Source organism: Chiloscyllium plagiosum, unplaced genomic scaffold (genome assembly GCF_037043375.1).
Source record: "Chiloscyllium plagiosum isolate Xiang-an unplaced genomic scaffold, Cpla_swu_hap1 HiC_scaffold_9, whole genome shotgun sequence".
Lineage (NCBI taxonomy): Eukaryota > Metazoa > Chordata > Chondrichthyes > Orectolobiformes > Hemiscylliidae > Chiloscyllium > Chiloscyllium plagiosum.
In genome coordinates, this window is record NW_028270147.1 from 1565241 (window position 1) to 1590193 (window position 24953).

At 43.9% G+C, this 24953-nt stretch overlaps 1 protein-coding gene across 1 annotated transcript in view; it reads left to right on the forward strand.

The window, feature by feature from the left end:
- Positions 1–24953, forward strand: part of LOC122556251 (cilia- and flagella-associated protein 45-like) — a 176020-nt gene that overhangs the window by 107054 nt on the left and 44013 nt on the right. Inside the window, exon 9 of the mRNA XM_043702882.2 lies at positions 3471–3584. Within this exon, the coding sequence (XP_043558817.1) occupies positions 3471–3584 (114 nt within the window). The remainder of the gene's footprint in view (positions 1–3470; positions 3585–24953) is intronic.

The window sequence follows — 24953 nt, forward strand, 5'->3', positions numbered from 1 at the left end:
CAAGCTAATTTTCTTCCAAGAGCCCATTCAATACCCTTCAGAAATGATTCATTATGTTATAGAGTCATACAGCACAGTCCAACCAGTCCATGCCGAACATAATCCCAAACTAAACTAGTCGCACCTGCCTGCCCCTTGCCCATATCCCTCCAAGGCTTTCCTATTCATGCATCTAACCAATTGTCTTTTAAAAGTTGTAATTGTACTCACATCCACCACTTCCTCGGGAAGTTCATTCCACCCACAAACCACTGTCTATGTAAAACGTTTGCCTTTATGTCTTTTCTTAAATCTCCCTCCTCTCACCTTAAAAATGTACCCTCTAGTCCTGAAATCCCTCATCCTAGGGAAAACGCAACTACCGTTAACTCTATCTATATCTATCATTATTTTAGGAACTTCTATCAGGTCGCCTCTCAACTTCCAAAACTCCAGTGAAACAAATCTCAGCCTACCCAGCCTTTCTTTTTAACTCAAACCTTCTATACCTGGCAACATTCTGGTAAATCTCTTCTGAACCCCCTCCAGCTTGATAGTATCCTTCCTATAACTGGGCAACCAGGATTGGACACAGTACTTAAGAAGAAGCATCGCCAATGTCCTATACAACCTCAACATGACTTCCCAACTCCTATACTCAAAGAACTGAGCAATGAAGGCAAGCTTGCCAAATGCCTTTTTAACCATCCTGTCTATATGTGCCGCAAATTTCAAAGGATTATGTACCTGCACCCCTAGGTCCCTTGTTCTACAACACTACCCAATGCCCTACTATTAATCATATAAGTCCCATCCTTGTTTGTTGTACCAAATTGCAATACCTCACGTTTATCCAGATTGAACTCCATCTGCCATTTTTCAGTCCATTAACCAATTTGATCCCTTTGTAATCTTAGAAAACCTTCTTTGCTGTCTATTATGTCACCAATTTTGGTGTCGCTGCAAACTTACTAACCGTGCCTGCTTTATTCTCATCCAAATTATTTATATAAATGACAAACAAAAGAGGACCTAGAACCAATCCCTGGGGAGCACCATTGGTCACAGGCCTCCAATCCGAAAAACAAGCTTCTGTCATTACTCTCTGTCTCCTGTTAAACCAATTATGTATTCAATTGGCAAGCTTACTCCGAATCCCATGTGACCTAACTTTACTAATTAGTCTACCTTGTGGGACCTTATCAAAGGCTTTACTAAAATCCAAATAAGTAATGTCTACTGCTGTGCCATGATCAATCCTTTTGGTAACGTCTTCAAAAAACTCAATCACATTTGTGAGACATGATTTTCCTCACACAAAACCATGCTGACTCTCCCTAATCAATTTTTGCTTCTCTAAATGTCCATAAATCCTCTCTTTTATAATCACGTCCAACAATTTACCTATAATCAGTCAAGAGCTATAGGTCTATAGTTCCTGATTTCTCTTTACAACCTTTCTTAAACAAAAATACAACATTAGCTTCCCTTCAGTCATTAGGTATCTCACCAGTAGTTATAGATGGTGCAAATATTTCTGCAAGGGGCCTCATAAATTCCTCCCTTACTTCCCACAATATTCTGGGATACATTCAATCAGGACCTGGAGATTTATCCATCTTTATATTCTCTAAGACCTCTCAAACTTCCTCTTAGATAATGCGAACTGTTTTTAAAACATCAAAGTTCATTTCTGTGTGTCCTCTGGACTCTTTCACCACAGTAAAAACTGACACAAAATATTCATTTAGTATCTCTCCCATCTCCTGAGGTTCAACACAAAGACAATCTCCTTGATCTTTAAGAGGCCCTACCCTCTCTCTAGTTACCTTCTTGTTCTTAATGTATTTGTAGAGTCTCTTTGGATTATCCCTGACCTTATCTCCAATACTACCTCATACCCCTCTTTGCCTTCCTGATTTCTCTCAAGAATGCCCCTACACTTTTTATATTGATTAAGAGATTCAATTGAACCAAGTTGTCGATACCTAAAATAAGATTCTCTTTTATTCTTGACTAGAATCTCAATATCTTTATTCATCCATTGTTCCTTAATCTTACCAGCCTTAACCTTCACACTAACTTGAAAAAAAATGCCTCTGAATTCTTCAAATCGTATACACGCTGGAACAGTTCTTACAAATTAGAGGGTAGCTGATGTAATCCCTCTATTTAAAAAGGGAAGCAAAGAGAAAGTCAGGAATTATAGATCAGTCAGCCTGATGTGGGTGTTTGGGAAAATGCTAGATTCCATGATAAAATAATTAATAGTTGTACATTTGGAAAACAGTGGAAGGATCAGACAGAGTCAGCATAGATTTACGAAAGAGAAATAATGTTGACAAATCTACTGGAGTTCTTCAAGGATGTATCTAGTAGAGTTGATAAAGGGGAACCAGTGGATATGGTTTATTTGGATTTTCAGAAGGCTTTTGACAAAGTCACAGACAAGACTTTAAAATGGAAAATTAATGTGAATGGCATTGGGGTAGTTTATTGAGATGGATGCAAAACTGGTTGGCAGACAGGATAGGGAACTAAATGTAATATTTCAAAATTTGCAGATGACACAAAGTCGAGTGGGAAGGTGAGCTGTGAGGAGGGGCAGAGTTGCTCCAGTGTGATTTGGAGAGGCTGAGTAGCAAAATGCAAGGTAGATGCAATATAATGTAGATAAATGTGAGGTTATCCATGTTGATAGGAAAAACAAGAAAACAGATTATTATTTACATGGCTGTATATTGAGAGAAGGGAATGTGCAACAAGACTTGGTGCCCTAAAGGCAAGCATGCAAGTGCAGCAGGTAATAAAGAAGGCCAAATGGTATGTTGACCTTCATAGTGAGAGAATTCAGGTACAGAGCAGGGATGTCTTGCTGCCATTATACACTACTTAGTGAGGCTACACTTGGAAAATTGTGTGCAGTTCTTGTCTCTTTATCTGGAAGGATGTTTTTGCTATAAAGGAGTGCACTGGAGGTTTACAAAACTGATTCCTGCGATGGCCGGACTATCATATGAAGAGAGGTTGAATCAGTTAGAATTATAATCACTGGAGTTCAGAAGAATGAGGTGGGATCTCACAGAAACTTGTAAAATTCTAACAGGACTAGACAGGATAGATGCAAGAAGGATATTTCCGATGCTGGGAAGTCTAGAACCAAGAGTCACAATCGAAGGATGTGGGTAAACTATTTAGGTTTGAGACTAAGAAAAATTTCTTCACAGAGTGGTGAGCCTGTGAAATATATTGCCACAGGAAGCAGTTGAAGCCAAAGCATTGAATGTTTTTCCAGACATAATTGTTGATAGTAATGAATGGTGGAGCAGGCTCAAAAGGCTGAATAGTCTACTCTCATTCCTATTTTCTGTATTCCTACGAGAGAGAAAGGGAGGCATAGAGAGCGCGAGCAAGACAGACAGTGGCTGGGGATGAATAGAGAGAATTTTACTCAGTAACTAACCATTTCATATTTGTATGTTTCTTCCTAGAAAAGAGAAGCTGAAATTGAGGAGCAGCAGAATCGTTTGAAGCGGGAGAAGGCAATTGAAATGGCTCGATTACAGGCCTTGCAAGAACGGTCACATGATCACAAAGCAGAACAGGTTAGTTTAGAGGTACTCCTCTGTGGGAGAGAGCTGAGAGACATCAACCAGTGCACAGAAAGCTTCCTGATAGAGAGCAACTGAGACAAGCCAATCAATGTGCAGAGGTGAGGTAAGAGTGTTTACTTTGGTATAAAGGCAGCATTTGACCAAGTGTGGCAGTAAGGAGCCTGCACAAACTTATGTAATACAGCCCAGAATCAGCCATTTGCCAACTGAGTCTGCGCCAATCCTTATTTAGCCTTGCTACTTATTATCTATACGTGGTTTCTATCCCTCTGTTAGCCTCCCATTAATGTTCCTGAATTCCTGAAGAAGGGCTAATGCCCGAAACGTCGATTCTCCTGTTCCCTAGATGCTGCCTGACCTGCTGCGCTTCTCCAGCAACACATTTCCATCCCATTAATGTGACTATCAAGATACATCTTAAATGTTGCTAACATGCCTGCTTCCACCACCTACACTGGCAGTCCTTTCCAGGCATTCACCACCTTCTGTGAGAAAAAGTTTTTGTGCACTTCTCCCCTTTCTCCTTCTCACCCTGAACCTGTGCCCTTTTGTAGTTGCCCTTTCCACACTGGAAAAAAACCTCTGACTCTCCACCCTATCTATGCAAAGAACAAGAACAAAGAATAATACAGCATAGAAGCAGGCCCTTTGGCCTTCCAAGCCTGCACCAACAAATTTTGCCCTTTTGTAATAAAATTGTCTTCACTTAGAGAATCCATATTCCTCTATTCCCTTCTTGTTCATGTATTCATCCAGGTGTTTCTTGTATGCTGCTATTGTGTCTGTTTCCACCACCTACCTGGCAATGCGTTCCAGGCACTCACCACCCTTTGTGTGAAAAACCTGGCTCGCACATCTCTTTCAAACTTCCCCCCTCACACTTTGAATCCATGTCCCCTAATAATTCATCCCTCCACCCTGGGACAAAGCCTCATACTATCCATGCCATTCACAATCTTATAAACCTCTGTCATGTCACCCCTCAACCTCCTGTGATCCAGTGAAAACAAACCCAATCTTTCTTCATAGCTAAAATCCCCCATACCGGGCAACATTCTGATAAACTTTTTCTGTACCCTCTCCAAAACATCCATATCCTTCTGGTATAGTGGTGACCAGAACTGTGCACAATATGGTAAAAACAAGGACTGCAGATGCTGGAAACCAGAGTCTAGATTAGAGTGGTGCTGGAAAAGCACAGCAGGTCAGGCAGCATCTGAGGAGCAGGAAAATCGACGTTTCGGGCAAAAGCCCTTCATCAGGAATCTAGACTCTGTACACAATATTCCAAGTGTGGCCTAACTAAAGTTTTATAAAACTGCAGCATAATTTGTCTATCCTTATACTCAATGCTCCTTCCAAAGAAGGCAAGCATGCCATAAGTCTTTTTTACCACCTTATCTACCTGCCCTTCCACTTTTCAGTGATCTGTAGACTTGCACACCCAGACCCCTCTGTAAATCAATAGTCCTATTGGTTCTGCCATTCACTGTACAATTTAACATGTACTTGACCTTCCAAAATGCATCAGATCACACTTGTCCAGATTAAACTGCATCTGCCATTTTTCTGCCCATGCTTCCAACTGATCCATGTCCTGCTGTATCTTCTGACAGTCCTCCTCACTGTCCACAACTCCAGCTAGCTTTGTATCATCCATCAACTTGCTAATTCGACCAGCTACAATTTCCTCGAAATCATTTATATAGATCATGAACAGCAGAGGAGCACCACTGGTCACACCCTTTCATTTTGAAAAGCATCCTTCCACCACTACCCTCTGTCTCCTATGACTAAGCCAGTTCTGCACCCACCTTGCCAGCTCACCCCTGATATCGTGTGACTTCACCTTTTGTACCAGGCTGTTATGAGGGACCTTGTCAAAGGCTTCACTGAAGTTCATGTTGACAACATCAACTACATTTCCCTCATCAATCATTTTCATGACTTCCTCAAACGACTCAATCAATTTGGTGAGAGACAACCTCCCCAACTCAAAACCATGGTGTCTATTGCTAATAAGGGCATTTGCTTCTAAATCCATAAAGAGTCTTGTCCCTGAGAATCTTTTCCAATAATTTCCCTACCACCAATGTGAGACTCACAGGCCTGTAACTTCCAGGATTATCCCTGTTACCCTTCTTAAACAACGCCTTTCATAATTTTGTAGACCTCTATCAGGTTGCCCTTCAACCTCCATCTTTCCAGTCAAAAAATTCTGAGTTAAACCAACCTCTCCTGATAACTAAAACCCTGCAGACTAGGGAACAACATCCTGGTAAACCACCTCTGCGAGGTATTCAAAGCAACCACACCCTTCTGGTCGTGTAGTGACCAGAACTACATGCAATATTTCAAATGGGGCATAACTGAAGTTTTGTACAGCTGTACCATAACTTGCCAATTTTTGTATTAGATGCCCTGCCTGATGAAGCAAGCATGCCGTGTGCCTTCTTAACTATCTTATCTACTTGTGTTGCCATTTTCAGGGATCTGTGGATCTGCATGCTCAGACTCCTCTGTATGTCAGTACAACTAAGGATTCTGCCATTTATTGTATAATTTGCACCTGAATTCGATCTTACAAAATGCATTACCTTGCATTTGTCTGGATTAAACTCCATCTACCTTTTTTCTGCCCAAATTCACAATCTGTCCATATCTCACTGTATCTTTTGACAGTCCTCACTATCTGCAACTCTGCCAATTTTGGTGTCATCCTCAAACTTACTAATCAAACCACCTATATTTTCCTTCAGATCATTTTGTTCGGGATGGGATAAATTATGTAGTGGGTGATTCGCTTGTCCAATTTAGAAGAACAGTATATCACGCCACACAAATCTCGAGTTATTGACTGTTTATTCATGAGCTCACAGGGAGAGACAAGTCAACCGAATGGTCACAAGTCACTCCAATGAGATACAGAGAGTTGCATGATTATATAAGTTACAATCATTTAACAATTAGCAAACTGTTAATTGCAGTATAATGAGCAAGTAGGCACTTTGACCAGTCACTAGCCTCAGTCACGTAGTGTCTGGACTTTGCTAGTTAGTAGCTGATAAGCAAGTGTTGGAATACAGTCAGATCTTGTAAAAGAAGAAAACTCCCATGCTGGGAAAGAATTCACTATCAGGTATTATACAGCTGCAAGATCAGCCACCTCACTGAGCCTGGGAATGTATAAGCTTAGCAAGCAGACACTATTATGAGATTCAAAATGGTTTCCAGGCTTTTAATATGTGACAAGATGGCTGCTTTGGATCTCAACAAGTCTCCCACAATTGTTTCCTTTCTCTTTTCACCAAGTCAGGAGGGCAGTTCAGAAGAGCCGGCAAAAGTGGGACATAGCTGGATGCAGGGAGGTTGTCGGACAGTGGGGATTTCGAGTCGTCCAGGTAACTGTCAGAGTCAGGGTCACCAGGATCGAGAGAGTAGGAGTCAATGCAATCATCTACTGGTGGGGGAACATCAGAAACAGAAAGCCATACAAGCTGAGAAGAAAGAGGGGTATTTGGCATCAGTAGGGAGCTGAAACAGGTACAACAGTGTTTCAGAAAAATAATAATAAGGGAGAGAAAAACAAAAACAGCAATGAGAACACAAGGCTCTGGAGGAGTGTTGAAGCCCAAGAGCCAAGCAAACCACCTATCCCAAGTCCAAAGATCCCAACAGGGGGTCGTGTCATGTAGGGAGAAAGCCGCCTTGCAAATATGGGCTGTAATATTAGTAATGTTCTCACTGGAGTCAGGGATGTAGGTACAACAATCAGAGCCGATAAGGGCACAAGTGTCTCCCTTCTCAGCTAATAGGAAGTCAAGGGCCATGCGATTGTGTAGGGCCACAGTGCGGACAGTGACCATCTCTGCATTGAAAATGTCAAAAGCCAAAAATGTGGTATTGGTAATCTCTTCCACATTGGTGTCAATCCTCCAAACCTAAATCTCAAGTTGAAGGGTGGCACAGGGAGGAGAAAAGATAGTTCGGCGGTGTTGAAAGGTAGGGAGAGATCTCCTTTCATGGGGCAATGAAGCCTTGAAAGGTAAAGTGTGGGAGTGGTAAAGGAAAGGGACAACATATTCTAAATAGCAGATGCCAGTCCAGGAGACAGGCAGCCAGGGGTAGGCCTTTTGGCCACAAATGAAATAAGTGCCATTGAAAGCTAAAAAAGTGATTGCATTGGATACCAATCCAAAATGTGGTAAAAGAGGAATTGATGACAGTCTTGTTGGGAACAGTGAGAATACGTACGCTGCTGTCCACAGTGGATTGGAAATCAGATACGGAAAGAAGGGTGGAGTGATGGCATTTACTGAACCCAGCTCGCCATCCTAAAGAATGTTTGCTCTTAATACAAATACTTCCTAGGGATGTAGTCGTGGCTGTGATATTGGTGAGGAACAGGGACAGACATGTGCATGAAAAATTGTAACGAGACTAGAACCATAGAACAAAGAAATGTACAGCACAGAACAGGCCCTTTGGCCCATGATGTTGTGCCGAGGTTTAATCCTAATGTAAAATATAATAACCTAACCTACACACCCCTCAACTCACTGCTGTCCATGTGCATGTCCAGCAGTCGCTTAAATGTCCCCAATGGCTTCACTTCCACCACCTCAACTGGCAATGCATTCCATGCATTCACAACTCTCTGCATAAAGAACCTACCTCTGATGTCTCCTTTATACCTTCCTGCTAATATCTTCAAACTATGACTTCTCGTACCAGTCAGTCCTGCCCTGGGGAAAAGTCTCTGGCTATTGACTCTATCTATTCCTCTCATTATTTTGTACACCTCGCTGTCACTACGTGACTGAGAATGTACAACCTTGAAATGTGTCCATCTGATATCCCGCTAATCGCTAGTGGAGGCGGGAGTTATCCCCATAAGAGGATGGGGCACCTATCAGCTGCAGGAAAGTAGGAGGGATGCGAAAAGTTGTTACAGCAGCAGAGCGGCCTTGGTGTGGCCACCATTCAGCCATTTCAGACTCATTAAAGGTATGGCTCTCAATGGAAAGGAATGTGTGTGCAAACCCAGCAGCTAGATAGTTGACCTTTTCTGGATAAAGATATGTCATAGAAGAAAGGGGTTGAAATGCAATTCTTTCTTGTTGGAGGCTACTAGGTTATACCAAGGACCCCAGCCAGATAAAAGCAACGTCAGAAAAATAAGCAAAAGCAACATTAAAACTGTAATAGCAATCATTTTGAGCTATCTGCATTTGTACGCTTTGCAGGTAACTGTGCACAATTCAACTGGTGTTCCCCTTGGGATAACGTCCTCTTGCACTGCATGGCGTGAGTCCGCAGGTCAAACTTGGTCAGTGGCTTAGAATTATTGTTCTGAAGGCAAATAAGACAGTGTCACAAAGCACAAGCAACAGTAGTGAAACCAGGGGCATACCAAAACGTGTGACAGCATGGCACATGCCCCGCTAGCCAACATGGCCAACTCCATGAGCGGCCAGGGCTAGGACATGTTGATGAGACTTAGGGCAGGTGATGCGGCCATCAGGATGTGTAAGAAGACGAAGGGATTCAGATTCTGTGGCACCTAAACGGACCCAAAGAATTTGTTCAGATTGAGGGGCTGCCTGTTAAGCATTACGAATGCCCTCCAAAATGGGAAACTGATGTATCTTAAGAGTATGCAGAACCTGCATATGTGGATTAGTGGCAGCCACACAAGCGGCCCTATCAGCAAACGTATTGCCACAGGTGACATTATCTTCAGCAGTTGTGTGAGCAGTGCATTTAATGACAGCTATAGCCAAAGGAAGGAGAATGGCTTCCAAAAGATTATTAATGAGCTGACCATATTGTAAGGGTTTACCTGAAGAAGTGATGAAGCCCTTATTCTTTCAGAGTGTGCTAAATCATGCACCACTTCCAAAAGCAAAGCAGAAATCAGTATAAATTTTAACAGGTTTTCCAGTAGCTAAAATGCAGGCCCATGTAAGAGCAAAGAGTTCAGCTGCTTGTGCAGAAGTACTGTTAGGGAACACTGCAGATACAAGAACCTCAGAAGGCATGCAGACATCATGGCCTGCCAGTGTCATGTGATCAGAAAGCCAAAAAAAGGAGCCATCAATAAAAAGGACCATATCAGGATTATCCAGAGGGGTTTCAGAAAGATCTGGGTGAGAGTTAACAACATTATGGACAATGTATAAACAATCATGGTCAGGTGTCCCTGAGGGGTTAGTACTAGGAAGGAGAGCAGCAGGATTCAAAGCCGCGGCGCAAAGTAAGATTAGACAGGGAGAATAAAATGACCTCATAGCCCGTATACCTAGAAGCAGTAAAATGCTGGGTGGCTTGTAGAGTGCAGCCACAGGGAAACTAAATGTGGATCAAAAACCAAAAATCAAAAACTGATCCAGCACAAGGCGGGGGTAGATTTTTCAACCATTACCGAGGCAGCCGCCACAGCTCGCAAATACGACGGCATTGCCCTTACAACAGGTGGCAGAGTAAAAAGCTACAGGACACATGAGATTCCCATTCATTTGTGTCAGGATTTCAGAAGTACATCCCTCGCACTCAGCAACATTAAGTTGAAATGGCTGTGAATAATCTGGAAGACCCAAAGCAGGTGCAGAGCTCAGTATAGATTTCAACTGTTCAAAAGCCTTTGTCATTTCAGAGGTCTACTGTAGTTTCGATGGCTTCTTAGTGAAGACGCCTCTCTCAAAGGCGCATCAATCTCACAAAGATCTAGAATCCACTGCTGGCAGTAATTCACCACTCCCAGAAATGACATAAGTTCAGTGCGTGTTGCAAGAGGAGGGAGACTCATGATGGAATTTAGGCAATCGGGAGAGAGGGTCCTAGTACCCTGCGATATTGTGAAACCCAAGTAATGAACAGTGGGTTGGCAGAGCCGCAACTTATCAGCAGAAACCTTGTGGCTACCCTTTGCCAGGTACTGAAGCAAGGCAACAGTATCTTGTACGCAAGCATCGGAAGAAGCAAAGGCAATGAGTAAATCATCGGCGTATTGAACGAGGACACTTGCAAGGCATGTGGAGGATTTCAAGAATTTATAGCAAAAATTTGCAGTGTAATGTAACTGAAATTATACATTGAAAAATTGATTGTCTGTTAAGCCTTTTTTCACTATATTTTAGAATACAGTGATAGTTTCACTTCTTTCATGTGTAAATCACAAAACCCTTTTTTTTAAAGTTGCATTCTCGGGTTAGCCGTTAACAATGGTGATAGCTAGACAATATGTTGAAGGTGTTAGCCCCCTGTGTTCCCTGTCAATGACCTGATGTTTAGATTGATTCTAATCTAAAAAGTGAGATAACAGAGTTTTACATAAATTCATGCAGTTTTTTGAGCTCAGAGTTCTACATGAATGTATGCAGTTTTTGAGCAAAGTGCAATGTAACTCTGCAAGTACAAATTCACCACACAAAATATGTGTGCATGTGGGTCTTTGTCTGTCTGTGTGTGTGTGTATCTGTCTGGGGTGGCGGTTGTGAGTGTGAGAAAGTGTGTGTGTGTGTGTGTGTGTGTAGTGAGTGCAGAGTGTCTTACGTCTGTGAGGGGGTGCATGTGTGGGAGTGTGTGTGTCTATAAGGGTGTGTGTGGGTGTCTGTGTGCGCGTCTGTGTGAACCTGTGTCCGTGTGTATGTGAGAGCGTGTGTGTGTGTGTAGTGCAATGGCGATCACCTGTAATGTGACATGAACCCAAGGTCCCAGTTGAGGCCCTCCCTATTGGTACCGAACGTAGCTATCAATTTTTTAACGTATAATTTCAGTTACATCACACTGCAAATTTTTGCTATAAATTCTGTGTTACGATCGAGCCCTCCACAATCACCTGATGAAGGAGCGTCGCTCCGAAAGCTAGTGTGCTTCCAATTAAACCTGTTGGACTATAACCTGGTGTTGTGTGATTTTTAACTTTGTACACCCCAGTCCAACACCGGCATCTCCAAATCATGACTACTGTTCCACAAGGGAAACAATAACAGGCCTGATCCCTTTTATAGCAGCAGTTGTGAGTGAATACTGACTGATCAACGGTAGGGGAGCGCTAGCCTTTAGAGTAATAGTATGTGGAGGGGCAGAAATGACCAAACTGGCATAGTTAGGAAGGAGCACCCATAGCACAGGAGGCAAATAATCTAAAAGCTGTGGGTGATCGTAGGAGAACACAACCGAGGGATCCAATGTAGTAAAGGTAATTTTAACAAGAAAAGCAGGTAGGCGCAAGCAGCAATGCAAAATGATGACGAATCACTGGGAACGAGGGGATCGAACAGGGAAGTGAATGAAGATGCGCATACATAGAAGCTAAATCATTAAGTGCCCAGGAGCTTTTAAGGACAATGGGAATAAAAGGAGACATAGTAGAGCGGAATAACTGAGATTGCAGAGTCGAAAGGGAACCATCATGTTCGTTAAACAAAGCAGGCAGTCAAATCCTTTTCCTTCCGGAAGCAGCAGAACACAGAGCAGAGATGACATTGGGACCGGGAGGTTGCCGGGAAGGTAAATGAACAGTATATATTTGGACAGTGGCTAAACCTGAGATACTACACATGTAGTATATGGAGGATAGTGGGTTAGTGTAGTTTAGGTGGGCTTGGATCGGCGCAACATCGAGGGCCCAAGGGCCTGTACTGCGCTGTATTCTTCTATGTTCTATGTTCTAAGTATCTCCTTCCCGCCCTCCCGCTCTCCTCCTGTAACCAGAAGAAAAGATAAGGATTTTTTTTTTCTTTTATATATTTAAATGCATTGTTTGGTATTAGTTAGTTGAGTAAAAATTAAGGTTTACAATGGCAGCGGACCTCTTGCTTGATGTGGGAGCTCAGGGATGTGGCTAACACCCCTGACTTTTACACTTGTAAGAAGTGTGTCCAGCTGCAGCTCTTGTTTGAGCACATGATGTCTCTGGAGCTGCGGATGGACTCATTGTGGAACGTCCACGATGCTGAGGAGGTCGTGGATAGCATGTTTAGTGAATTAGTCACACCGCAGATTAGAATTACTGAGGGAGACGGTGAGTGGATGACCAAAAGGCAGAGAAAGAATAGGAAGGCTGTGCAGGTATCCCCTGCGATCATCTCCCTCCAAAACAGGTATTCTGTTTTGGATACTGTTGGGGGAGATGGCTCACTAGGAGAGGGCAACAGTTGTCAAGATCAATGCACCGTGGTGGGCACTACTTTCAGAAGGGCGGGAATAAGACTTGCAGGGCCATAGTTATAGAGAATTCTATTGTAAGGAGAGTAGATAGGCTGTTCTCAGGCTGAAAACGAAATTCCCGGATGATATGTTGCCTCCCAGGTGCTTGGGTCAGGAATGTCACCTATCAGCTGCAGAGCATTTCAAAAGGGGAGGGTGAACAGCCAGTTGTTGTGGTGCATATGGGCACCAATGATATAAGTAAAAAACGAGATGAGGTCCTGAAAGCAGAATTCAAGGAGCAAGGAGAGAAGTTAAAGAGGAGGACCTCAAACATAGGGATAGGAAAGGCAAGATTCGTGAACCGTGGATGACAGGAGAAATCATGCAACTAGCCAAGAGGAAAAGGGAAGCGTACATAAGGAACAGGCAGCTAAGAACAGAACGGGCTCTGGAGGAATATCTGGAGAGTAGGACCAATCTTAAATGAGGAATCAAGTGGGCTACAAGGGGTCATGAAATAACTTTCGCGAGCAGAGTTGAGGAGAATCCCAATTTTATTCATATATAAGAAGAAAGAAGGGCTTATGCCCGAAACGTCGATTCTCCTGTTCCTTGGATGCGGTCTGACCTGCTGCGCTTTTCCAGCAACACATTTTCAGTTTATAATGTCCCCCTGTACAAGAAGGGTAGTAGGGATATTCTGGGTAACTACAGACCAGTGAGCCTGACGTCAGTGGTGGGAAGGTTGCTGGAGAAGGTACTGAGGGATAAAATCTATTTATATTGGGAAGAGAATGGGCTTATCAGTGATAGGCAACATTGTTTTGTGCGGGGGAGATTGTGCCTTACCAACTTAGTAGAGTTCTTTGAGGAAGTCACCAAGTTAATAGATGAAGGAAGGGCTGTTGATGTCATGTACATGGACTTTAGTAAAGTGTTTGATAAGGTTCCCCATGGTGAATTAATAGAGAAAGTGAACTCACATGGTGTGCAGGGTATTCTAGCTAGGTGAATAAAGAACTGGTTGAGCGACAGGAGACAGAGAGTAGTAGTTGAAATGGAGAAAGGTGACCAGTGGTGTTCCACAGGAATCAGTGTTGGGGCCACTGTTGTTTGTGATATACATAAATGATCTGGAAGAGGACACTGTTGGTATGATCTGCAAGTTTGCAGATGACACGAAGATTAGTGGAGAAGCAGAAAGCATAGGGGACTGTCAAAGAATACAGGAGAATATAGATAGACTGGAGAGTTGGGCGGAGAAGTGGCAGATGGAGTTCAGTCCAGGCAAATGTGAGGTGATGCATTTTGGAAGGTCTAATTCGAGAACGAACTATACTGTAAACGGAAGAACCTTGGGAAAAGTTGATGAGCAGAGTGACCTGGGAGTTCAGGTCCATTGTACCCTGAGGTGGCTGCAGAGGTGAATAGAGTGGTCAAGAAGGCATATGGTTTGCTTGCCTTCATCGGATGGGGTATTGAGTATAAGAGCTGGCAGGTCATGTTAAAATTGTAAAAGACTTCGTTCGGGTACATTTAGAATACTGTGTACAGTTCCGGTCGCCACATTACCAAAAGGATGTGGACATTTTGGAGAGGGTACAGAGAAGGTTTACGAAGATGTTGCCTGGTATGGAAGGTGCTAGATATGAAGAGAAGTTGAGTAGATTAGGATTGTTTTTATTTAAAAAAAGGCAATTGAGGAGGAACCTCATTGAGCTGTACAAAATCATGAAGGGTATAGACAGGGTGGATACAGGTAGGCTTTTTCCAAGGGTGAGGGATTCAGTAACGAATGGTCACGCATTCAAGGTGAGAGGAGAAAAGTTTAAGGGAGATACATGTGGAAAGTACTTTTTACAGAGGATGGAAGGTGTCTGGAAAGTGTTACCAGCAGAGGTAGTAGAGGCAGGCACAGTAGATTCATTTAAGGTGTGTCTGGACAGATACATGAGTAGACGGGGAGCAGAGGGATACAGATGTTTAGGAATTGAGTGATAGGTTTAGACAGTGGATTTGGATTGGCACATGCTTGGAGGGCCGAAGGGCCTATTCCCAGGCTGTAAATTTTCTTTGTTCTTTGTCTTCTTTTTTTGTAAGATAAAGCAACAAAGCAAAATACAGAAAACAACAGAGAAGCAGAGACAGACACCAGAACTCGGGATCCCAACCAACATCTCAAGGTGAATGCTGCCAAATTAATCACAGAGTCCAACGTGGTCTCTTTCAGCCCAATCTTGCTTCAGCATATCATAACAGCCGGTAACTACAAGGGAAACCAGCTCCCGACTACTGCTTTTTAGCTCAGGGAGGAACTGCTGCAAACTGCCGGAGGAATTTGGAGAAGTCTCCAAACACAACCTTTCTTACCTCAGTGCCTCGCTAGCGGCTCAAGGTGTCAATATACAATCCTTAAGGATCAAAACTAAAACTGCCGGCGTCCATAACCACAGCCCAACCCTATCCACTCCGGCTCGCAGCAGTGGTGAAAACAACTCTCCCGTCTTGTCGCAAAAAAATACAAATCCACCGACTCAGTGAGGTTGCACAAAATAGGGACAAAATCGAGAAAAGTCCAGAAAACCTTGTGAAATCGAGGTCCTGAACAGCTACATCAACAATTGAGGATGGGATACATTATAGACAATAGACACTAGGCGCAGGAGTAGGCCATTCTGCCCTTCGAGCCAGCACCACCATTCATTATGATCATGGCTGATCATCCTCAATCAAAATCCTGTTCCTGCCTTATCCCCATAACCCTTGATTCCACTATCCTTAAGAGCTCTATCCAACTCTTTCTTGAAAATATCCAGAGACTTGGCCTCCACAGCCTTCTGGGGCAGAGCATTCCGTACACCCACCACTCTCTGGGTGAAGTAGTTTCTCCTCAACTCTGCTCTAAGTGGCCTACCCCTTATTTTTAAACTGTCCTCTGGTTCAGGACTCCCCCATCAGCAGAAACATGCTTCCTGCCTCCAGAGTGTCCAATCCTTTAATAATCTTATACGTCTCAATCAGATCCCCTCTCAGCCTTCTAAACTCAAGCGTATACAAGCCCAGTCGCTTCAATCTTTCAACGTAAGATAGTCCCACCATTCTGGGAATTGACCTCGTGGACCTACGCTGCACTCCCTCAATAGCCAGAATGTCTTTCCTCAAATTTGGAGACCAAAACTGCACACAATATTCCAGGTGCGGTCTCACCAGGGCCCTGTACAGCTGCAGAAGGACCTCTTTGCTTCTATACTCAATTCCTCTTGTTATGAAGGCCAGCGTGCTATTAGCTTTCTTCACTGCCTGCTGTACCTGCATGCTTGCTTTCATTGACTGATGTACAAGAACACCTAGATCTCTCTGTACTGCCCCTTTACCTAACTTGACTCCATTTAGGTAGTAATCTGCCTTCCTGTTCTTGCCACCAAAGTGGATAACCACACATTTATCCACATTAAACTGCATCTGCCATGCATCCGTCCGCTCACCTAGCCTGTCCAGGTCACCTGTAATCTCCTAACATCCTCCTCACATTTCACCCTGCCACCCAGCTTTGTGTCGTCAGCAAATTTTCTGATATTACTTTTAATACCTTCATCTATCTATATCATTAATGTACATTGTAAAAAGCCACGGTCACAGCACTGATCCCTGCGGCACACCACTGGTCACCGCCTGCCATTCCGAAAGGGAGCCGTTTATCACTACTCTTTGTTTCCTGTCAGCCAACCAATTTTCAATCCACGTCAGTATTTTGCCCCTAATACCATGTGCCCTAACTGTGCTCACTAACCTCCTATGTGGGACTTTATCAAAGGCTTTCTGAAAGTCCAGATATACTACATCCACTGGATCTCCCTTGTCCATCTTCAGAGTTACGTCCTCAAAAAATTCCAGAAGATTAGTCAAGCATGATTTCCCCTTCATAAATCCATGCTGACTCTGACCTATCCTGTTACTGTTATCCAGATGTGTCATAATTTTGTCCTTTACAATTGACACCAGCATTTTTCGAGGAGAAAGTGAGGTCTGCAGATGCTGGAGATCAAAGTTGAAACTTTATTGCTGGAACAGCACAGCAGGTCAGGCAGCATCCAGGGAACAGGAGATTCGACGTTTCGGGCACAGGCCCTTCTTCAGGAATGAGCCATTCCTGAAGAAGGGCCTGTGCCCGAAACGTCGAATCTCCTGTTCCCTGGATGCTGCCTGACCTGCTGTGCTGTTCCAGCAATAAAGTTTCAACCAGCATTTTTCCCACCACTGAGGTCAGACTAACTAGTCGAGGATTATTCCGAACCTAAAATAAAATAATTAACTATGTGCATGTCCAGCAGTCACTTAAGTGTCCCTAATGACTCTGCTTCCACAACCACTGCTGGCAATGCAGTCCATACATTCACAACTCTGCATAAAGAACCCACCTCTGATGTCTCGACTAAACTTTCCTCCTAATAAACCAGATATCCTAAATAAATCTAGTTCTATTTGGCCATATCCCTCCAAACCCTTCCTATAAAGGGGCTGCACGGTGGCTCAGTGGTTAGTACTGCAGCCTCGCAGCGTTAGGGTCCCGGGCTCAATTCCCACCTCGGGCAACAGTCTGTTTGGAGTTTGCACATTCTCCCCGTGTCTGCGTGGGTTTCCTCCGAGTGCTACAGTTTCCTCCCACAGTCCAAAGAAATGCTAAATTGCCCATAGTGTGAGGTGCATTAGTCGAGGCAAATGTAGGGGAATGGGTCTGGGTGGGTTGCTCTTCGGAGGGTCCGTGTGGACTTGTTGGGCCCGTGTGGACTTGTTGGGCCAAAGGGCCTGTTTCCATACTGTAAGGAATCCAATCTAATCTAATATCTTAAAATGATAACCCCACGTGCCAGTCAATCCTGCCTTAGGGAAAAGTCTCTGGCTATTGACTCTATCCAAGCCTCTCATTACCTTGTATACCTTGATCAGGTCACCTCTCTTCCTCCTTGTCTCCAGAGAGAAAAGTCCAAGCTTAGTCAACCTCTCTTCGTAACACAAGCCCTCCAGTCCAGGCAGCATCCAGGTAAACCTTCTTTGCACCCTGTCCAAAGCCTTAGTATCTTTCCTACAATATGGCGTCCAGAACTGGACACAATATTCCAAGTGTGGTCACACCAGGGTCTTATAGAGCTATAGCAAAACCTTGTGGCTCTTAAACTCGATCCCCCTGTTAATGAAGGCCAAAACACCGTATCCTCCCACAGGGCAACTGTCTGTTTGGAGTTTGCACATTCTCCCCATGTCTGTGTGGGTTTCCTCCGGGTGCTCCGGTTTCCTCCCACAGTCCAAAGATGTGCAGGTCAGGTGAATTGGCCATGCTAAATTGCCCATAGGTTAGGTGCAGGGGTAAATGTAGGGGAATGGGTCTGGGTGGGTTGCTCTTGAGAGGGTCAGTCTGGACTGGTTGGGCTGAAGGGCCTGTTTCCACTCTGTAGGGAATCTAATCTAAAACAACCCTATCCACATAGGTTGCAACTTTGAGGGATCTATGCACTTGAACACCAAGATCCCTCTGTTCCTCCACACTGCCAAGAATCCTGTCTTTAATCCTATATTCAGCATTAAAGTTCAACCTTCCAAAATGCATCTCTTCATATTTATCCAGGTTGAACTCCATCTGCCATTTCTCAGTCCAGTTCCACATCCTCTCTATGTCGCGTTGCAGCCTGCAATAGCTGTCAATACTATCAATGGTACCTTTGTGTCATCGGCAAATTTACTAACCCACCGCTCAACCTCCTCATCCAAGTCATTTATAAAAGCTACTAAAGAGCAGAGGCCCAAGAACAGAGCCCTGTGGGTCACCACTCAACACTGATCTCCAGACAGAATACTTTCCATCTACAACCACTCTGCCTACTGTCAGCCAACAAATTCTGAATCCAGACAGCCAAATCTCCCTGTATCCTATACCTCCTGACTTTATGAATGAGCCTACCAGGGGGACCTTATCAAATGCCTTGCTGATGTCCACATATACCACATCCACTGCTCAAATTTAGTCGACCTATCTCGTCACCTCCTCAAAGAACTCAATAAGATTTGTGAGGCATGACCTGCCCCTCACAAAGCCATGCTGTTTGCCTTTAACCACGCAATGCTTTTCCAAATAGTCATGAATCCTATCCCTCAGAATTCTTTCCAAAACCTTGCTGACCACAGACGTAAGACTGACTGGTCTGTAATTGCCAGGGATTTCCATATTCCCCTTCTTGAATAGAGGAACAACATTCGCCTCCCTCCAATCCTCTGGTACGGCTCCCCTGGAGAGTGAGGAAGCAAAAATCTTTGCCAGAGGCTTAGCAACCTCCTTTCTTGCTTTCCGGAGCAACCTAGGATAAATCTGGTCTGGCCCTGGGAACTTATCAATCTTAGTATTTGCCAAACTTTACAGCACATCAACTTCGACTCGTCAACTATGATACGAAAGTCGGAGGAGTTGTTGACAGTGAGGAAGCATGTGGCAGGTTACAGCAGGATATAGAGAAGCTGCAGAGCTGGGCAGAAAGGTGGCAGATGGAATTCAATGTAGCTAAGTGCGAGGTGATTCACTTTGGGAAGAATAACAAAAAGATGGGGTACTGGGCTAATGGTCGGATACTTGGTAGTGTGGATGAGCAGAGGGATCTTGGTGTCCATGTACACAGATCTCTGAAAGTTGCCACCCAGGTAAATAGTGCGGTGAGGAAGGCATATGGCGTACTGGCTTTTATTGGTAGAGGAATTGAGTTCCGGAGTCCTGAGGTCATGATGCAGTTGTATAAGACTCTGGTACGGCCGCATCTGGAATATTGTGTGCAGTTTTGGTCGCCATACTATAGGAAGGATGTGGAGGCATTGGAACGGGTGCAGAGGAGGTTTACCAGGATGTTGCCTGGTATGGAAGGAAAATCGTATGAGGAAAGACTGAGGCACTTGGGGCTGTTTTCACTAGAGAAAAGAAGGTTTAGGGGTGACTTGATTGAGGTGTACAAGATGATTAGGGGGTTAGATAGGGTCGACAGTATGAACCTTTTCCCGCGTATTGAGTCGGGTATTACAAGGGGGCATAGCTTTAAATTAAGGGGGTGTAGATATAGGACTGATGTTAGGGGTAGGTTCTTCACTCAGCGAGTCGTTAGTTCATGGAATGCCCTGCCAGTAACAGTGGTGGACTCTCCCTCTTTATGGGCATTTAAGAGGGCATTGGATAGGTATATGGAGGATAGTGGGTTAGTGTAGTTTAGGTGGGCTTGGATCGGCGCAACATCGAGGGCCCAAGGGCCTGTACTGCGCTGTATTCTTCTATGTTCTATGTTCTATGTTCATTAATCTTGATCTGTTCAAGCCTGTTTCCCAGCTGCTTGAAGTTCTCAATCACAACAAGGTCTCTTTCCTTAGTGAAAACCGAAGCAAAAAACTTATTTAGGGCTTCCCCTATCTGCTCAGACTCCATGCACAAATTCCCAACACTATCCCTGATCATTCTCTAATTCCTCACGTATGAGTAAAATGCCTTTGGGTTCTCCCTAATTCTTCCTGCCAAGCCGTTTTTTGTGCCCCTTCCTGGCTCTCCTCAGTCCAATTCTGAGCTCCTTTCTAATAAGCCTGTAATCCTCTAAATCTGTGGTACCTCCACCTTACGTAAACTGCCATCTTCCTTTTGACGAGAATCTCCTCTGGTCTTCTCATCCAAGGTTCCTTATTCTTACCCCATCTTACCTGTCTCAGAGGAACAAATTTGTGCATCATTCACAACAATTGCTCCTTAAGCAGTCTCCACATGTCTGTTGCGCCCTTTCTCTGGAATAATTGCTTCCAATCTGTACTTCCCAACTCCCACCTGGTAGCGTCACAATTTCCTTTTTCCCAATTAAATATGTTCCCTTGGTAGCTGTGCCTTTCCCTCTCCAACGCTATGGTAAATGTGAGGCACTTGTGGTCACTGTCACCAAAGTGTTCTGCCACCACGAAATCTGACACCTGTCCTGGCTCATTGCCGAGCACCAAATCCAAAATGGCCTCTCCCCTCATCGACCTAACCACATACTGAGTTGGGAAATCTTCCTGAACACACCTGACACAAACAGCTCCATCCAAACAATCTGCACAAAGGAGGTTCCAGTCAATATTGGGAAGGTTGAAGTCACCCATAACAACAACCCTGCTACATCTGCATTTTTCCAAAATCCTATGAGTTTGGCCAATGAGTTCTGCTATTAGGGGTCTGTAGAAAACCTCCAATGAGGTGGCTGCTCCCTTGCTGTTCCTAACTTCCACCCATACTGACTCAGTAGGCAAACCTTCCTCAACAACCTTCGCTTCTGTAGCTGTGATGTACTCTCTGATTAGCAATGCTACACCCCCTCCTCTTTTTCCACCCTCCCTGTACTTTTTAAACGTTCTAAACCCTGGAACATCTAGCACCCATTCCTGCCCCTGTGAAACCCACATCTCTGTTATGGCCACAACATCATAGTCCCAAGTACTGATCCATGCTCTAAGTTCATCACTCTTATTTCTGACACTCCTTGCATTAAAGCAGACACACTTTAACCAATTCTTTTGTTTCATCACGTGAAAAACCTTCCCGATAGATTCACTACATCCTGTCACTGCCCATCTACAGCTACCCCCCCTCTCAGCTCTGGTTCCCACCTGCCTTGGGTTATTTACTGTTTATTCGTGAGCTTACACGGAGAGACAACTCAACTGAATGGTCACAAGTCACTCCAATGAGATACAGAGAGTTGCATGATTATATAGGTTACAGTCAATTAACAATTAGCAAACAGTTAATTGCAATGTAATGAACAAGTAGCAATTTGCCCCGTCAATAGACTTAGTGACGTAGAGTCTGGTCAGTGCTAGATAGTAGCTAATATGCAAGTGTTAGAATACAATAGGTTCTTGTAAAAGAAGAACATTCCCATGCTGGGAAAGAGTTCACTATCAGGTATTAATGCAGCTGCAAGGTCAACCACCTCACTGAGCCTGGGAATATACAAGGTTAGCAAGAAGATACTAATATGAGATTAAAATCATTTCCGGGCTTTTAAAACGTGACAAAATGGCTGATTCGGATCTCAACAAATGTCCCACACATTTATGTTTATTACAAACAACAAATCTGCCGGCACTAATCCCAACGGAACACCATTTGTCACTGATCTCCATTCCAATTTGTGCCCTTCCACCACCATTGTCTGTCTTTTATGACCAAGCCAGTTTTGTATCTATCGAGCCAGCTCTCTCTAGATTGCATGAAACTCTACCTTCTGTACCAGCCTGCCATGAGGTACCTTATTAAATTTGTTACTGAAGTCCATGTTGACAACATCCATTGCCCTGCCCTCATCAGTCATTCTTGTCACCTCCTCAAAAACTGAATTAAGTTCATGAGACATGACCTTCTGCACAGAAATCCATGCTACCTATCACTAGTGAATGTGTTCGCTTCCAAATGTGATTAAAACCTGTCTCTCATTGTCTTCTTCAACAGCTTCCCCTCCATCACTTGGAGGCAATTGGAGGGGTACAGAAGATGTTTGAAACTTAAATAGCACAGGGAGAATGTTTATATAATATGAAATTTATAAAGTTGATGAAAAAGGACAAGGCAATAATGCAAAGTATTGTTAAGGGTTATCACTACCAAAGTGTGACAGGAAGAGTAGGGAAAAGTAGTAAAAGACAGAATTGAAGACTCCATCTCAATACATTCATCATTTGCAACCAGATTGATCAATGATAGTACAAATAGAAATAAATAAATAGGTAGCCATTATGTTATTTGAGTACAAGTGATTGAATTGGAAAGTAAATATTCAAGAGCATTTGACATTTCAGAAGGATGAGAACAAAGTAAAGTAAGGTGGGGCAGCTCTTTTAATAAAGTATGAAATGCGTAAAGCTGGAAGAAATTATATTGGTCCAGAAGATCAAGATGTAGAATCCGTGGATCATCAGAAAACACTGGTGGGACTAACACCTGTAGTATAACAGGAACATGTCAATTGTCCATTTGGTAGAAAGGATAGAAAAGCAGGAAATGATTTAAACTGAAAAAATTACAAATGCTGCAGCACAGAAGGAACTACACATCCTTGTTCAATATTCACAAAATATATGTATGAGAATATTAATTGGGTGCAGAAGTGGGCTGTTTGACTCCTCAAAACTGCCCTGCCATTCAATAAGAACACAGCAGATTGATTTTGTTTGAATTCCGCATTTCCAGCGACACCTAATAACCTTTGATTCCACTGGCAAACAAAAATCTACCCACAGAAAAGCAATATACTGCAAAATAAAAATAAAAAATGTTGAAGAAACTCAGTAGGTCCAGTAGAATCTGTGAAGACAGAAATAAAGTTACCTTTCAGATATGAATCTTTGCAACATAGAACCATCAAAACTAGGATCAGGAATAGGTAAAAACAAGGACTGCAGATGCTGGAAACCAGAGCCTAGATTAGAGTACTGCTGGAAAAGCACAGCAGGTCAGGCAGCATCCGATGAGCAGGAAAATCGATGTTTCGGGCAAAAGCCCTTCATCAGGAATAGAGGCAGGGTGCCTGCAGAATGGAGAGATAAATGAGAGGGGGGTGGGGGTGGGGAGAAAGTAGCATAGAGTAAGATAGGTGAATGGGGGTGGGGATGGAGGTGAGTGGTCAGAGAGGAGGGTGGAGTGGATAGGAGGAAAGGAAGATAGGCAGGTAGGACAGGTCATGAGGGCGGTGCTGAGCTGGAAGGTTGGAGCTGGGGTGAGGTGGGGTAAGGGGAAATGAGGAAACTGGTGAAATCCACATTGATGCCATGGGGTTGAAGTGTTCCGAGAAGGAAGATGAAGCGTTCTTCCTCCAGGTGTCGGGTGGTGAGGGAACGGCGGTGGAGGAGGCCCAGAACCTGCATGTCCTTGGCAGAGTGGGAGGGGGAGTTGAAATGTTGGGCCACAGGGCGGTGGGGTTGATTGGTGCAGGTGTCCCAGAGATGTTTCCTAAAGCGCTCTGCGAGGAGGCATCCAGTCACCCCAATGTAGAGGAGACCGCACCGGGAGCAACGGATACAATAAATGATATTGGTGGATGTGCAGGTAAAACTTTGGATGTGGAAGGCTCCTTTGGGGCCTTGGATGGAGGTGAGGGATGAGGTGTGGGCACAGGTTTTGCAATTCCTGCGGTGGCAGGGGAGGGTGCCAGGAAGGAAGGGGGGCGTGGACCTGACCAGGTAGTCATGGGGGGAATGGTCTTTGCAGTAAGCGGAAATGGGTGGGGAGGGAAATATATCCCAGGTGGTGGGGTCCGTTTGGAGGTGGCGGAAATGTCGTTAGAAGTTGTGGTTTCCCAGCCTATCTTCATTTCCACCTATCCACTCCACCCTCCTCTCTGACCTATCACCTCCATCCCCACCTCCATTCACCTATTGTATTCTATGCTACTTTCTCCCCACCCCCACCCCCCTCTCATTTATCTCTCCACCCTGAGGCTTCCTGCCTCTATTCCTAATGAAGGGCTTTTGCCCGAAATGTCAATTTTCCTGCTTCTCGGATGCTGCCTGACCTTCTGTGCTTTTCCAGCACCACTCTAATCTAGGAGCAGGAATAGGCCATTCAAGCCTGCTGTGCATTCAATATGATCACAGCTGATCATCTAACTCAGTACCATGTTGCCACTTTCTCCCCATATACTTTGATCCTTTTAATCCCAAATTCAATTGAAAATATTCAATATTTTGTCTTCAACTGCTTTCAATTGGAGAAAATTCCACCATTCTCTGGGTGAAGAAATTTCAGCTCATCTCAGTCCTAAAAACCCACCCTTATATCTTTAAACTGTGAGCCCTAGTCCTGGACTCCTCAGTCTTCAGGAATAGCTTCCTGCATTTATCTTGTCTAGTCCTATTGGAATTCTTCCAAATTGTAATGAATATAGTCCTATTTGACACAATCTTTATTTGTGTATCAGTCCTGCCATCCCAGGAAGTGTTCTGGTATACCTTCATTGTACTTCCTCCTTAGCCAGAACATCCTTTTTCAAATAAGGAAATCAAAACTCCACACAATACTCCAGGTGTGGTCTCACAATGGCCTTGAACAATTGCAGCAAGACATCCCAATGCTCCCTACAAGCTGACTCTTAATCTTTATTTTACCCCTCTTAATCAATCCCTTTCTTATCCTTTTGCTGAAATTTAAACTTCTCCCAA